This window comes from Cnephaeus nilssonii (assembly GCF_951640355.1).
Source record: "Cnephaeus nilssonii genome assembly, chromosome: 12".
NCBI classification, from domain to species: Eukaryota; Metazoa; Chordata; class Mammalia; order Chiroptera; family Vespertilionidae; genus Cnephaeus; species Cnephaeus nilssonii.
The window spans coordinates 77,702,240-77,719,142 of record NC_137083.1 but is presented as its reverse complement, the minus strand read 5'-3'; the positions used below and the strand labels follow the sequence as shown (position 1 = coordinate 77,719,142).

General features: G+C 55.1%; 1 protein-coding gene across 2 annotated transcripts in view; it reads left to right on the top strand.

The window, feature by feature from the left end:
- Positions 1-224: 224 nt before the first annotated feature.
- Positions 225-16,903, top strand: part of PRKAG2 (protein kinase AMP-activated non-catalytic subunit gamma 2) — a 217,531-nt gene continuing 200,852 nt past the window's right edge. Inside the window, exon 1 of one of the 2 annotated variants that reach the window (XM_079786666.1) lies at positions 225-993. In XM_079786666.1, coding sequence (XP_079642792.1) covers positions 880-993 — 114 coding nt within the window. In that variant the 5' untranslated portion in view covers positions 225-879. The remainder of the gene's footprint in view (positions 994-16,903) is intronic. The other variant, XM_079786667.1, reaches the window with a different exon arrangement.

Sequence of the window (16,903 nt, the reverse complement as noted above, 5' to 3'; positions counted from 1 at the left end):
GAGCCCCGCGCGGCCGCGGCCGCAGGGGAGGGAGCCCTTGGCCGCCTGGCACGCGACGGGGCGCGGGGGCAGCGCCGAAGCGCATGGCGCGCACTTCCTGTTGGGTGCACGCCGCCTCCCGCCGCCCGCGCCCCGCCGGCGTCCGCGCCGCCCCTCGCCGCCCCCGGGACCGCGGCGGGACGAGCGGCACGCGGCCCCCTCTGCCCGCAAGGCCGGCACCGCAACTGGTGCTCGCCACCGAGCCCGAGCCCCGCGCGAAAGCCCGCGTTTGCACCTCCTCTTCCCTCCCTCCCTCCCTCCCTCGCGCCGGGAGGACGGCCCCCCTCCAGGCTTCGGGCTGGTTTATTGCGCGGCCGAGGGTCACGTTCACACACAAACTCTCCCCCTCCCCGGAGTCTCCACTTGGGTGCGGGCCGAGGGGCGCGTGGCCCAGCGCGCGGGGTTAACTGCACCTGCCCTCCACGCCGCCTCTGGGAATCTGTGGGAGGAGCCGAGGGGGTGGCGATGCTGCTTCGCTTGGCAAAAGGAAGAAAACTTTGTCACCCAGCTGGAGACGTCCGCCGCGCGTAACCCGGAGAGAGACCAGAACCGGGACAGCCCGCGGCTGTGATTTGGCGTCTGATGAGCCCGTAGGAGGAAGAGGAAACCGGCCCAGCGCTCGCGCCGGCCGCCATCCCTCCCAGGTGGCGGCGGCGGGCGGCGGCGCGCGGTACCTGCTCCACCCGCCCGCCCTCCCCGCGCCAGCCCCACGCGGTGTCTTCAGGGGGCAGGACGGTCGTGACGAGCGCGCAGCTCGAGGCCGACGGCAGGGGCCGGGCTGGGAAGGAGAGGACCGTATTCCAGGAACGAGTCGCCCGGCATTAACTTCTGGTTAAAGTTATGGGAAGCGCGGCCATGGACACCAAGAAGAAGAAAGATGTTCCCAGCCCGGGCGGGAGCGGCGGCAAGAAAAACCCCAGCCAGAAGAGGCGATCGCTGCGGGTGCTTATTCCGGTGAGTCCCCGGGTCCCCGCCCTCGCGTGGCTGCCGACCCGGCGACGAAGCGGTTAACGCGGCCGCCCCGCGCGCCGTACGTGCCCCTCCTGTCACTTCGGGCCGCTCGCGGGGAGCGTGGAGGCGCCGGGCAGAGCTGGGCCGCCGAGCCCGGCTCCGGCTCTCTCCCCACCCGCGTGCAGCCGGGCTCGCCGACCGTGCGCGGCGGGGAGGGGGCTGGGGGAAGGAGCGCGCTCCCGGACCCGGGCCGGCAGGTTGCGGGCTGGGCGTAGCCTCGCCCCTGCGGGTGCGGGAGGCGGTGCGTAGTGTTGTTTTGTTGGAAAAGGACTGTGTGGACTGCGCTCCGGGGAGGTGGAGCCGAGCGCGGACGCGGGGACGGAGGGGAGGGGCAGTGGGTGGGGACAGCGGGGGAGCGGGGATGGCTGTGCAGCTGCGCCCTCAAAGGGACCTCTTTCCTCCCCGATTTCCCTCAGGGTGTCTCTGGGCCTGGGGCAGGGGACTTCTCTGCAGCCGTTCCCTTTGCCAGCCCTTTCCTCCAGCACATTTCGGACATTGGGGGTTCAGCGATCCCTAAAGCGTGCCCCTCAGCCCCGGCCACGCGGGCAGCCCAGCCCGGACTTTGGTGACTTGGATCAATCTGCGGTTTGACTTTGCCCAGCTGAAGGGAAGGCGGTTGGGGTGTGCGCCGCCCCCCCCCCCCGCCCCCAGGTTTGCCTGCCTAGGTAGCCCGTGGCCACTTGCCCTCCCCACTCCCCACCCCCGCAGCCCTGCCTAGCCTCCCCAAGGGGAGTCCGGTGGTGGGACGCGCGGCGCAGTCCTTAACTTCACTCTAAGAAAACCTCCAACTGGGTCACACCCCGGCCTCCACCAAAGTGAATGTTTGTACACACACAGCGTAGGGCTCCAGGGAGAATGTAATTTTGTTTTCGCCCCAGTGACAGGTCTCGGGCACTGGGTGAGAGTGCGCAGTGAGCTGCCTCTGACACTTGATTGAGGACAGTCTTTCCTGACAGCGATAGGGCGGGGCTGGGGTGTGGCTGGCACCCACTTTCTCCTTCGAACCCCTTTAGGTACTTTCCTCCAGAGTTTGTTGAACACAGCTCCTTCTTTCACGTCTCTGTGTACAAAACGCTTGGATAAGGGAGGGTAGAGTCCAGGGCGCTGACCCCAGACATCTGACGGGGACTTGGGGAGCAGCTTGAAGTGAGATGAGGTGGCCAGTCCTCCCTGCCAGGGGAAGCTCCCTGAGCAGGTGACTGGACCCCGGACTGTCGTGTGACCACCAAATATGCAGAAATAAGCATTCCTTTTAATAAGCATTCTACTTGAAAATGAAACACTCTGTTTACGTTGCTAATGCAAAAACATTTTAACCGCATTTGTAAATGAAAAGTTACACATTAGTGCTACAAATCTTCCAAAAGCGGTGATCACTTAAGTCAGCCATTTAACCACTCAGTGTCAAACAGATAATTCTTTGCCTACATTACAGTGATGTTCCAATAAAATAATTCATGGGAAAGCTCTTACAAATTTCAAGTGTTATATAAATGTCTAGCGATTACATCCGCATCATAGCACTTGATTTGAGAGGGGAGGGGAGAGCAGAACTGACGCTGTCCACTGGACAGGCCATGTTGTGTTGAGGCTGATGGTGGGACCAATCCCAAGTGCGGCCTGGAGTATTGTGCCTGGGAGCTGGGGGTGGGGGTCGGGGTGCAGGACAAAATCCAGACCTGGAAAAGGACTGAGAGGAAAGGCAGTGAACGTGGAAAAGCCACCGTATAGTTGGGGTAGTCTGACCACCTTTCCTGCTACTGGCAATGACTTTGGCTGCTTTGGACAATGTTCTTGACACGAGCCAGCCCTGACCTAAAGTACTACTCACTCCGTTATTGCACAGCTCGTGTCCAGTGCTGTTGTGGTGGTGAGATCCAGGGGTGGAGGGAGGGTTGTGTCTCCACCCTCACAGGGCTTGCATCTGCTGGTGGGGCCGGGGGGCGGGGGGGGGGACTTGATCGTCGTGCTGTGCTGGGTGAGCATTACGATCTAACTGGGAAAATAAGACGGATGCTTGCAGATGACCCCAGGTGCAGGCAGTACCTGCTGTCAGCGGGGAGGGCAGAGCGAGGTGACAGAGATTAGACCCAGAGATGGTGGCAGGAGGAGACACATGTGAGAAGCCAGGGGCTACTCCCGACAGGGAACCAGCTTGAGCACCCCCACGGGCTCGGGGGTTGGCTGACTGCTTCCAGGTGCAGTGAAGAGACCCTTAGCGTGGGGGAAAGGGTTTCAGATTCAGAGAAATCAGAGAGGGACTGAGGCCAGACCAAGGAGGGCCTTGAAGTGGGGTTGCCAGATTTAGCAAATAAAAATGTCAAGCGTCCAGTTAAAGTAGAATCTTAGCTATACAATGAACAACTTTTTAGTAGATGAATGCACCATTCGAGGTAACTTATACTGTCCATTGTTAACTGACATCCCAGTTTACCTGGGCATCCTGCAGCCCTACCTGGAAGGCAGGCCCAGGGAGTGAGGACTTCCTCCCGCAGACACCGAGAAGCCGGGGAGTTGCTGCTGATGCCCTGCCCGCATGCCCATGGCCCACCCAGAGTTCACTGCAGCCTTGCTGGGCGGCTCCACAGCCTCTCCTGTGTCCTCCCTCCAGGCCTGAGGAGGTCCTCCTGGGCGCTGCAGGCGGGGCTGGGCCTGCTGGGGTCGGGAGTATGCTCTAAGGGGCAGCCCTCCCAGGGCCCCCCGGGGTCCAGCCAGATGCCCACAGTGGAAGTCCATTCCTCCGTGCGCCTTGCAGGCTCCTCTGGCCTCCCTGCTCACTCCCCTGCCGCCTCGGGATAAATGAATGAACCTAAGCGTCTTGCTGTCTGCTTTGGTGGGAACCTTAACTAAGAAGCAGTTAAAGGTGATAAAAAGCCATGCCTAATGAGACAGCCTGGTAGCAGCGTGCCAAGTGGAGTCATGGGAAGAGGGGCTGGTGGCCGGGAAACTGAGGCAAACTCTCTGGTAAAAATCAGGGGTAAGGCTCTGAGGGGCTGAGCTATAGTAATGACAGGAGGGAATAAATGAGGGGAGGTGTGAGATGCTAGAAGAAAGACTGGGTGAGCCTCGGGGTCTGGTGACTGGCAGGGGAGATGGGAACTGGGTTGACCTTGGTTTTGACTTTGGGTTTTAAGGTATTTGGTATAAGGAGCCAGTTCTTGGGGGAGAAGGATGAGTTCAGTCATAGCCATGGTGGACTTGAGCCGACAGCAGCAAATTGAAGGGAGTTACATCCGCTTCCTCATTCCCCACCACCAGGTGGTCACTGGGGCCCAGCGAATGCCGTGTCCAGGGACATTGGGGATTCTAAGGAGTGGCTCTGAGGGACAGCTCCACAGCCTCTCCTGGGTCCTCCATCCAGGCCTTTGGCAGGCCTGTGGGTGGGGTTGTTTGTCATGTCCAGGGGCACTCATGACGAGGCCTCCTGGGGCCTCCAGTGTCCAAGCTGCCTGTCCCCTCACTGAATTGGATTGAATCCTTTTTGGACACAGTCGGTCCCAGTGTGCACCCTTGTGTCCTGGGCATGAACACAGCCATGACCTGGGGTGTTGGGGGGCATCACTGCTAACCTCCAATCCAGGCTCTGCCTGTCCTTAACCATCTCACCCTGCCTCCTACCAGTAGCGCCTGCCTGCGTGAGACACCAGCGTGGAAGAGCTCATTTCAGGAGATACCCTCAGGCCCATGGGCTATAACGGGCAGTGGAGACCTGGACTTGCTAAGTAAAGTAATTCATAAATTGAATTTGGTTGATGGGAGAACGGCCCTTGGCCTGATGGAGGATGCAGCCTTTGTTTGATTTTAGCCTCTTTCTTAGGCCATTTGGAGCACCTGCTGGGGAAATTCTGGCAACCCCACTTCAAGGCCCTCCTTGGTCTGGCCTCAGTCCCTCTCTGATTTCTCTGAATCTGAAACCCTTTCCCCCACGCTAAGGGTCTCTTCACTGCACCTGGAAGCAGTCAGCCAACCCCCGAGCCCGTGGGGGTGCTCATCACACCACCCTCTTGGGGTCTTGTCAGGGGAAAGAGAAGGTGTGAGAGAGAGGAGAGGCAGGGGAAAGACTGAGGGCAGGTTTCTGGGGTCGCTGGGCCTTTAAAAGTAGCCAGGTAGGTGCAGTGTTCAGAGGGTCCTGGCAGCTGAGTTGGCACCTTGCCTTAGCCTCCTCTCTTAGCCTCCATCGCTAATGTGAAGCAGGAGCAGTAATGAGGGGAGGGAATGGCTTTAGAAAATAACTCATTAGAGGCCTGGCTGTGTGTGGCGTTCTGCCAGGATTCTCCAAGAGAAGCATTGCTGGGAACAGGCCTGCTCTTTTTCCCCTTTTCATCTGAGAAAAAGCGGCTTCCCTATGAATGCTGAAATCTGTATACCTCAGGCATGTTTTAATTGATTATGGCTGGCCTGCATGTCATGGGTCATTGGAACTGTTTGCAAGCCAATGACCGAGCAGGTGACAAAAGGGGAAGAGAGGGCGTCAGAGAGAAGGACCCACACAAGAGCCAGTGGGGACACAGCCAGTGGCCCAGTATTTTCTGATGACATTGAGTATTACCACACATGTCCCTGGGCCTCTTGGGAGGGGGGCTGAAGAAATCCTTCACAGCCACTGGAGACAAACTAAAAATAGCCAGGACCACCGGCTGGTCACGCAAGGTTGTGGAGACACTGCCCCAAGTGGGTAGGCCTGTCCCAAGTGGTGTGTCCAGAGGGAAGCCGTGCACCTCCCCTTGGTGATGGATGGGCTTTCGACCCATTCCCACACTAGCTAGGGTGTTCGCTGTAGTAGGAGGCGTGGCCAGTGGGGGTGGGAACAGGGGCTGCCCTTCTGTTCCTGGGGCTGGAGGACCAAATGCTCATCACACCACCCAAACACCCGGACTGACGCCTCCGGGAAGGGAAATGGGGCACCATGCAGCACAGGCGGGAGTGTGTCAGTTTCGACCTTGGCCTTGCCCTTGGTTGGTGCGTACCACCTTGAGCAAGATTTGTTGGGTTAGGGCCGTGGTCGGCAAACTGCGGCTTGCGAGCCACATGCGGCTCTTTGGCCCCTTGAGTGTGGCTCTTCCACAAAAGACCACGGCCTGGGCGAGTCTATTTTGAAGAAGTGGCATTAGAAGAAGTTTAAGTTTAAAAAATTTGGCTCTCAAAAGAAATTTCAATCGTCGTACTGTTGGTATTTGGCTCTGTTGACTAAAGAGTTTGCCGACCACTGGGTTAGGGTTTAGGCAGTGTTTTTCAAACTGTGGTTCCTGAACCAGCTTAAGTAGAACCATATTTAAAGATGAAATCTGCCCTGGCTGGCATTGCTCAGTAGTTAGAGTGTCAGCCTGTGCACAGGAGGGTTACAGGTTCGATCCCTGCCCCACCCCCGCCGGGGCACATGTGGGAGGTGGCCATTCGATGTTTCTCTCTATATATATCTCTTCCCCTCGCCCCTCCCTTCCATTCTCTCTAATGGGAGAAAATATCTTCACTCCTTGGGTGAGGATTAAAAAAATGAAATCCTAGATCTCAGCCCAGACCTCCTGAATCAGAATCTCTGAGAAGTGGAACTCATAGGTCTGCGTTTCTGACAAGTTCTCCAAGTGATTTTTATGCCTTTGGGGGTTTAAAACACTTGGTTTCCACTTTGCCAGTGCTAATACCAATCCATTTCTTCTACCCCCATGAGTTCGTTCTTTCTTTCTTTCTTTCTTTCTTTCTTTCTTTCTTTCTTTCTTTCTTTCTTTCTTTCTTTCTTTCTTTCCCTCCCTCCCTCCCTCCCTCCCTCCCTCCCTCCCTCCCTCCCTTCCTCCCTCCCTCCCTTCCTTCCTTCTCTCCTTCCTTCCTTACTCCCTTCCTCCCTCCCTTCCTCCCTATCCATCCATCTATCCATTCATCCATCCATCCATCTATCTACCTATCTGTCTAAACATCTGTCTACCTATCTGTCATCTGTACTTTATTAGCTGTCAGGGAGAAGAGACATCCTCGACTAGTGACTGTTCAACAAGATAGGATGTTTCTGGCTTTCAAGTAAAGGCACTCCCAGATCAGCCCCAGCCAGGCAGCTCATGGGGGCCACCCTGGTAGGCCACACTGGAATATTTCCTGACTCAGCATCTTAGTGGCTTAGTGTATCTCGGGTGCCCTGAGCATAGGCTCTTATAGGGCCCAGAATATGGGATCCAGACCTTCAGGAGTCAAACTACTCAGTGATGGAGCCCCCAGAATTGTCCTGTGGCTCCAGGGTGTATAAACAAGACCTGGATGCCCCTCCACAGCTCACAGCTGGGCAGCTGGGGAGTGGGCTCCCATTGGATGTTGGTTGAATGCCAGTTAAGCCTAGTCCAGCGCTGGGCCTGTGGAGGGACTGGGCAGGGGGAGAACGGATATAGGAAGGTTCTCCATGCAAAGCGGGCAGGGCCTCTGTGGATCAGCTCTGAGTACTGCATGGTGTTTTAATGCTAAACGCAGCTATTGACATCCGGGGTAACTCTCTCACCAAAGGACTTCTCTCCTACGAGGGAACAGAGAGACGTAGCAGCCCAATGTGGTTTGTGGGTTCAGTCTTGCATCTTCCTACACGTCACCAGCTTATCGGGGTTCCTAGGGCTTGGCCAGTCTCTCTGTCCTGCCTGTTTCTCTGAGCTGCCCTTGACCAGTAGAACCTAGGACACTGCTGTCGTTGACCTCCACTTGGGCTGCATGCTGACCGTGCTAGCGGCAGGCTGACTAAGAAAGAACTCGGAAGCACTCTTTGCTTGGCAGTGCCTCTCACCTGCCCAGGTCACTTCTCACCTGGCCTCATTCATTGGACTCGAAATCTGTCTGCATCCTCTGAAACCATTGTACATGTGCTCTTAAACGATGCTGTTTCTCGACTGTTTATTTTCTTTTGCTTTTCCTGTTTTGATGTACTCAGCTCGCTGCCAGTGACAGTCTGTTCCTGGGCACCATGTCACTTTTATGGGGACAGCTCTGGTCTCTGGGGTTAGGATCCGACCCCTTTTCCCCCACTCACCTCCATCCACCCTCCCTTTGACGCGCCACTGAGTGTGAGAGCTCATGAAACACCCGTGTCTCCCACTTCTTGCAAGACGGCGGACCAGCCCATCATGATAACCCCATGAAACCGAACCAAATGTCAAAGTGTAGTCAACATCTTTTAAAACGTGGAGCAAACAAAGGCCAATGAAGTGAGCAGCCGAGTTGAAACAGAGCCTTTAAGTTGCTCGGTTAATTTTCCATGAGCTGCTGTAAGCGGGGCAGGGGGCCCAGGGGCTGTGAGGCTGTGTCCCGAGGCTTAGCCGCGGGGAATTAGGGAGCCCGCTGCACAGGGTGCCGCTGGACAGAGGAAATGTTGACTGTCCCCGGCCACGCTCCCCGTGGAAGAGGGAGCCCCACCGCGACTGATTTAGCCCTGCGCTGGAATGGTTAACCCAAATCTCATCTCTTTCTTCCTCCATGGACTTTGAAAATAATTTGATCTCCATCCTTTCCTTCCTGTTGACAGGAAGCCCTTCTCTGCCAACTCCCCGCTTGTCACAGACCAATCAGATACCATCCGGGCTCCTGCCAGGGCCTCGGTGTTTTGATATACTCTGACCTGGCACAGAGTCGCTGATGAGTGTTCAACAAAGACCAATTTGCTCTTGGAAACCTCAGGAGTCCAGCCTTTTATTCGCAAGGCAGAGGCCGGACCGCGGTGGGGAGAGCTGCAGCGCTGCCAGCTGCCGGGAGAGCTGGAGAGCCGGCTGGGGACGCCCTTTGCGCAGAGCCTGGCTCAGTGCTGGAGTGACCTCCGTTTGTGCTGGGGGGCGGGGTGGGGTGGGGGGAGGGATGGAGGAGAAAGGATGCACCAGTGCCAGGGGAGACTTTTAGACAGCAAGGCACCAGCTTCTGGCTGTAAAGAAATGGAGAGCTGAATTGCTAAGCACCGTGTTTGGGATCAGGCAGGGTCAGAGCTGGGACTGGAAACCAGGCAACTCCTTAACGTCTGTTTCCCAGGCCCAGTGCTACGTGTTGAAGGTACAAAGATGAACAGGGTGATGGCTTCAATTATGTCCCCAAAAGGCGTGTTAAAGTGCTAGCCTCTGGTGCCTGTGAATGTGTCCTCTTTGGAAACGGGGTCTTTGCCGATGTAATCAGCCACGTTGGAGGGAGGGCAGGCTGAGCGCCCATCCAGTAGAACTGGTCCTAACAAGAGGGGAACTTGGACGGAGACCCAGAGGGAAGGTCCTGTGAAGGTGGAGGCAGAGATGGGAGGGATGCTGCCACAAGCCTAGGAACCCCTGGCGCCACCAGAGCTGGAGGAGGCAAGGAGGACCCTCCCCTGGGGCTTGATTTGGGGCCTCTGTGGGAGTCACATTTCTGTTGTTTTAAACCCCACTGTTTGTCCCCGGGACCTAATACAGCAGGGTCTTTGCCTACAAAGCACAGTTGGGATAGCAAATACCTACAGGCTATGTTTTGCCCAAGCAGGGGCCAAGCTCCGGGAAGCCAGCATGCATTCCACCGCCCACAGTTCATGTCTGCATTTTCACCTAAGATCCAGGTCTTTCATTATATCCTCCCCTTTTAATTCCCCTCCAACACACACACACACACACACACACACACACACACACACACACACACACACACTCCCCTTCCTGCTGGAAATCCCAGGGTAGTGGGGCTGGGGCGGGGACTGTGAGGAAACGGAGCTTGTGATGAGGCTGGTGTGGCAGGTCCAGGACCCAGGCCTGCTCTGCTTGTTCAAGCACCTCCTCTTGGCCCTGCTCATCCCTGTGCATACCCATCGCCCGGAATCAGTGCCAGGGCTCGGGGTGGAGAGGCGGGGAGAGGGAGCCCAGCTCAGCTCCCTGTGCCACATCCCGGAGACTGGCAGGCATCTCCCAGGAAGACACTTGTTTGTTGGGTTAACGTGGCAACCTTCCACCGACGTGCAGCCTGCCTCCCGGCAGCGGCCACACTAACAGCCACGGGGTCGTGGGCTGGAAGCTGTCTTACCAGGGCCACTTCTTGCCCATAGCATATTGTACAGTAAGCACCCCAGAGAGCTCTCCCTCCTCGAAATTCAGACGCTGCTCAGTGGGTAGTTTGTTTATGGCGGGTGTGACTGGTCTATACGATTGATTATCAGATATCACCTGGGATGGTCTGGTTGTCATCAGACTGAGCTAATATTGATGGAGCACTTGCTATGTGCCAGGCATCTACTTTCATATGAGCTGTTTCTCTTTATCTCTGAAATAACCCTGTGAGATAGCATTGCTGTCGGTATCAATGTCATTATTCTTACCTTAGAGAAAGAAGCGTAGGCCATTTACGCTCATAGCCATTCCAGCCCAACCTGCCAACAAAACTCTCTGTTGTGTTTTGAAACCCTTAATTGGGTTTTTGATGGCTCTGCTTGGCCCAGCGCCAGCCCCGGGCTTTTGATGCCCCAGCACTGGTCCAGGCGGCCTGAGGATGGGAGGCAGGGCTGCTGGGTAGGCACTTCTCACCCACATGATGGGCACACGAAAGATGAAATACCGGGTCTGGCAAGCTATTTGCCCTTCGGGTTGACCAGATCTCCAGACTCTTGGTTCCTTTTTAGATGAAGGTCATTGAAGGCTATTCTTTAATTTTCTCATCTCAAAAGTAAATAATCCACCTTCTATAATTTCATAGGTCTTAGTCCCCAGTTCTTTCTAATTTTTTTGTTTTTTAAATAACTGAATATTAGGATAAACACTAAACCAGGAATCCAGAAATCTTATGCCGGTTCTTCCGTCCAGAACTGTAGAGCTGTTTCTTAACGAAGTTAGTGTAGTTACCGAAAGCCTGTGTGTGCCAGGCACTGTGCGAGACTCAGAGGATGTAACTGTGACCAAGGCTGGCATGGCCTGAGCCCTCACAAGGCTTACAGTCTCCAGAGGGATCTGGGGCACATGACACACATCAGTTCACTTTGCTGCTCACAAAACATCCCAAATGTAGTGACTTGAAACAATATTTATTCTTTCTCAAATGTATATAGAATATATAATAATTGATATATGAGAATATATATGATAACCAATATGTTAATTACATTTCTTATAATTATTTTGTATAATATTAATATCCTATATAATATCCTATATGATAAAAGGCTAATATGCAAATCGACTGAACGGCAGAATGACCGGTCGCTATGATGCACACTGACTACCCGGGGGCAGACATTCAATGCAGGAGCTGCCCCCTGGTGGTCAGTGTGCTCCCACAGGGGGAGCGCCAGCAGCAGTGGAGGCAGTCGGACATCCCCTGAGGGCTCCTGGACTGTGAGAAGGTGCAGGCTGGGCTGAGGGACTTCCTCCCCCAAGTGTATGATTTTTGTGTACTGGGCCTCTAGTATAGTTATAATCTATTAATATATTACTCGGTTATAATATAATTAATACATTAAAGTCACATACATTTGAACATCCTATATAATAAAAGGCTAATATGCAAATTATCCCCTCATCCAGGAGTTCGACCGGCAGTTTGCCTGGCAGTTCAACCAGGGGCGGGGCCAGCCTGCCAACCTCCCGAGGCCCCTCCCCCTGGCTGGTCCCACTGCCTGTCAGCCCCCCACCCCAATTGGGGGCACCTCCCCCTGGCTGGCCTGGCCCGATCAGCCCCAGTCAGGGTGGGCTGGCGGACCCCATCCGTGCACAAATTCATGCACCGGGCCTCTAAGTATTATATAATTGGTGCTATTTAATAATCAATTTATTCTATAAGTAATACATAATGCTATAATTAACATACAGCAGTGTGTACTGTTGGTAGTATTTTTCACATTTTTATGCACACAAACATATGTGAGGGTTGCACTCTGAGGTCTCCGACGGTCAGGCACCCGACTGTGGAAGCGGTGCTTTCTCAGGGGCAGCTGGGCTTCGAGAGCCCATGAGTGAGGGCGTGGGGAGACGTGTGCGGTGAGCAGCGGAGCCGGGTCCTTCCGAGCTGGACACTCGGTAGCACCACTGACCTCCTCCAGTCTCACCCCCGAAGATGAGTGTCAGAGGAGAGGCTTGCCCTCTGACACTCACCTTCACCACTCTTCTTTGCTTGTTAAAGTGTATTTTGAGATTTCCAAAATGACCTTGAGGCACAGGTAATAGAATATTCTCGGCTCAAAGACAGGAAAATGCTGGTCAGCGGCCCCAAATTGGTCTGAGGGAGCAATTCTGCCAGGTGGCCGCCCTGCCAGGTGCAGAAGTGGCCCAGAGTGTGCGTGGAGCCAGAGGGTGGAGGCCAAGCCCTGGGCCACTTCACACTGGGGATGCAGCCTCGAGGGGTTCAGTGACCTGCCCGAGGTGCCATGACTGGCCAGTGGCAAAGCAGGGAGGAAATCTTGGGGTTTCTCTTGGAGGAATGTTGGGAAGAGGGAGATCCCCTCTGGCAGTGGGCATCCGTGGCCACAGGTAAGGGAAGGCTCTGGGGAGCCACAGCCCCATCTGCCTGGCCCGCCTGGCCCGCCTGGCTCTCTGCCAGGAATACTGCTCCTCGGGCCAGGCCTGTCAGAAAACGATTTCAAAGCAGTTCTGGGTTTTGCCGCCTCAAAAGCCAGGGCCTTGGGAAGCAGTGAGGGAGCATCGAGTGTTTTCCACGCAGAACCAGGCTCCAGGTCTGCACTGTCTGTCTCTCCTCCATCCATCTCCTCCTTCTCTAGATGTGGCAACGTCAGACTCCAAGCAGAGTTCTGCAGGCTTGGCACCCAGGCCTAGAGTTTCTGATCAAATGTGGCTAAAGTCAAATGGACATACTTGGTTATATTCCTTGTTTAGTAATGATCAAATGACCTTTGTTACCTTCACCCCAAAATTATTCTTTCCCAATGATTCTGTGCCTGAAGTTTGGGCTCTTGAGTGTCCGGGGAAGGAAGGAAAGCCAGGTAGGGCAGAGGGAGAGAGATTGTGGAGCAATCACAGCAAAGGTCTCAGCTGACCCCGTGGAACATTCTGGAACTGGGATGGTCCTTCAGAGTTGTCTCCTTAATTAGACCGAACACCCCTTTGAAGATGGAGTGCATCCATACCTTCTCATATCCCAGCGCCAAGGAAACACCTCCCGTGTGGCCACCCCTAACGTTGATGCTGATGATCGTGGTGAGCAAAGCAGAAGCCAAGCACCACTGAGGGAAGAAAAAAAATGTGGGGTCTTAGGCACTCCAGGTGCTTAGTTAACTCTGTGAGCTAATTTCAAAAAATCCAGTGAATTGGATATTGACAAATCTTATAGGAGCCAATGATGGCAAAGAGAAAAATTTCAGGCAAATCATAGGGTCAGTCCGATGGCACTTTTAAGGAACATTATTGTGTTAGTTCCTTTTTTTTTCTCCTCCATCTCCTACCTGGGCAAGTATTTGGGCTTTTTGCTCAGAGTAATTGACTGCTAAGGGCCTCATACAGAGGCAGGAGGTGTTTTAGATGCGTGATAATCTGTGACTGGAAAACAGTCTCGGGGTGATTGGCCCAAGGTCCCGTGGCCGCCTCTCAGCCTCACCCCCTTCAAACCACAGGAGGCGGGGAGCTTCCACCCCCACGGGCCTCACTCTCATCTGCACCGAATTCCTGTTTTTTAAATCTTCACCTGAGGATATGTTTTTATTTATTTTAGAGAGAGAGGAAAGAAAGAGAGGGAGAAAGAGAGAGAGAGAGAAACATTGACCAGTTGCTTCCTGTACTTGCCCCAAGTGGGGATCAAACCCACAACCTTTTGGTGTCGCGGGATGACACTCCAACCAGCCCGGCCACCCGGCCAGGGCTGTGCCAGCTTCTTGAGAACAGAACCCTGTGATGTTTTCAGCGACTCTGGGGAGGGCTGTGTGGGCGGGCCGGGAGTGTGGGTGTCAGACACCAGCTGCAAGTCTGTCGCTCACTCCTGTGTCCTCTGCGCCCTTCACTGATGCTTTCTGAGCCGGATCTCACGCGTGCGAGTGTGGATCGCAGTCCCCCCTCACAGGGATGGGGAGAGTGAAAGGAGATACATGGGTAAAAAGCAGGTGGTACTTTGGGAATGTCGGTTTCCTCTCCTCCAGAAAGGGGCCCGTGGGGAAGACCACCTGAGATTCGAAGGCCAAGTTTTGGGGTGGGCCGCTGAGAGTTGGGGTGGTGGGTGCGGAAGTTGGCCCTGGAAGACTTTACCTGGAAGCTGAACACAGTACCCGCAGGGCTCCCGGGTCACACCTGCCTCCACAGGCCAGCCCGGAAGCCCGCCCCGCTGACTCCTGGCTGGGGGTGAAAACCCAGAGGAAGGCTGAGCATGGCTTGCAGGCCGAGGTCGCGGTTAATTGCCATCGCCGTTGTCTTGTTTCCTCCGGGGACGCACCTCTCACAGGCGTGGCAATCAGTTTCCAGCGGTTCTGGAGGGAATGGCTGCAGTCGTGGTCTTGCCGTGGGATCCGTGTCCCCACCACGTGCAGCTCTGGCCCGGCCTTTGGTCACTGGTTCCCAAGGGAGCGTCCGTGGGTACCAGAGCTGCGGTGCCCAGAAGTACATTCCCTGGGCAGGTGGTGCAGTGGCTGCCCACACCCCCACCCGGTGGCCGGGCGCTCAGATGCCTCGGGGGCCTGAGTTCCCTGGATCTGTCTGTGACCGGTGAGAGAGACACAGGCGTCCAGCCGCTCCCCAGACCTGGTTCCCCGAGCTTCCTGGATCTGAGAAATTTGAATACTTCCCTTGACCGATGTAGGCCAGGGTGGCTGGACCTGCATGCGCCCCAGGCTTGCAGGAAAGGGGACCCTTGGGGTGGAGAGGCTGGGCCCCCTCCTGCATCCAGCCTCCTGCGTCAGCCCCTCCTCAGAGCGCCCAGCGCGTCCCACACAAAGAGCCCTCCCTGCATGCGCTCCCAGCTCCCACCACGCTCCTTTGGTTCTGAAGGTCAAACCCAACCGCGGGACCTTTAGAAAGCTCTCGGGTCACTGGACGCCCAGCAGTGACCACAGTGAGTTCCAAGGGTGCCTGGTCTTCCAGCGTCAGTGGGTCAGCTGGTTGTCACGATCTGGAACCCCCAGGAGGCAGGATTTCCCGGCACCAAAGTCTCCCGCTCCTTCCTGTGAGTAGCGGGGAGAGGAGAAGGGAGGGGAGGGGTCACTTAGAATTTCAAAGTTGGGGGAGATGTGGGTATTTAAATGTCCACCAAGCCCCCCTAGTTCATTCCTGAGAAAATAGCATTAAACTACAGAAATGACAGGAGGCCCCAGGCGCACACACAGGCAAATGTAAAATACTCTCTCTATTTCTTAAAGTGACAAGAAGCCGAGAGCTCCACCTGCCTTCTTATCACAGGTCACGGGCTGAATGTTGGACAGGTGGGCTGAGAGATGGGGACGGTGTGGGAGGTTTATAGGCACACAGGTGACTTTGGATGATCCTGAGAGGGAAGTGGGCAGGGGCAGGTAGAGGGAGAGGCTGGGCTCTGATGAGGTCTCAATTCTGACTTTTGCTGGGTTGGCCTGTCATTCATCAGGTGAGGACTGCCCCCGACCTTGGACAAGGTCACCTTCTTCAGCCTGGGCTATGTCCTTGCAAAGGGTGGGCAGCCTGGCACCAGTCTCCTCAGTGCCATCCCTACCTAGTGGCAGGAAACGAAGGTCACGGCTGGGAGGAGCGATAGTGCCTGCCCTGCACGGCTTCATCGAGGTGGCACTTGGGTCACCTGATTCTCAAGGTCAGCCTTGAGGAGAGAGAAAGAGGAATGGTGGCCAATAATAATAATAATAATAATAAGCTAATAGTCACTGAACCTGCACGCATGGAGCATGTATGTGCATCAGCTTACTTGAGCCATGTGAGCCAATGCCATTATTGTCCCCATTCTCCAGGTGGGAGATCTTTTTTAAAAACATATTGTTGCCCTAGCTGGCTTGGCTCAGTGGATAGAGCATCGGCCTGTGGACTGAAAGGTCCCAGGTTTGATTCCCGGTCAAGGGCACATGCCTGGATTGCGGGCTTGATCCCCAGTGTGGGGCCTGCAGAAGGCAGCCAATCAATGATCCTCTCTCATCATTGATGTTTCTCTCTCCCTCTCCCTCTCCCTTCCTCTTTGAAATCAATAAAAAATATTTAAAAACATACTGTTATTGATTTCAGAGAGGAAGGGGGAGAGAGAGAGAGAGAGAGAGAGAGAGAGAGAGAGAGAGAGAGAGAGAGAAACATCATTGATGAAAGATCCACACTGGGGACTGACCAGGAATTGAACCATGACCTCCTGGTTCATAGTTTGACGCTCAACCACTGAGCCATGCCGGCTGGACAGGTGGGAAATCTTGCAGGCTCCAAGCCCCAGCTATCTGGCAACTGATCCCCACACCAACCCACTGTGCCCCACAGCCTGGAGGACGTGTGGAAGGGACGAGGGTGTCTGCCTCCCACCACTGTTGGGCTGACTGTAGGTGCTGTCTGAAGTCAGTTCTTGGACCTCCAGTGCTGGGGGGTCCCCCTCGGGCAGTGCCAGGTGCACCCCAGTGCCAAGCTCTGTGGTCTGCAGCGGGGAGCCTTATGGCAAGAGAAGGAAGGTCTTGAATGTCACCAGGACCCTGATTTACCTTCATAGCCCCTGCTTCTAACCACCCTTCATCCCCAGCAAACATTCCTCAACAGCAATGATCGGCCCCTAGCTACTAGTAATTGAGAGCTGAGGGGCCTTAGGGTTTTTTTCTAAAGTTACTTTCCAAAAATTGTACTGGTTTGTCTCAGATTCCCTGAAGGAGTACCAGCTTTCATGTAAAGCTGAAATAAAAAGACCGACATCTCAGACGCTTGGCTGCAAACCAATAGCTCCTCTTGTCATCCACTCTCCTGCCTCTTTGGTCTGCATGCCCTGTATCTATTCCCATTCTTTGTTCCGTGGC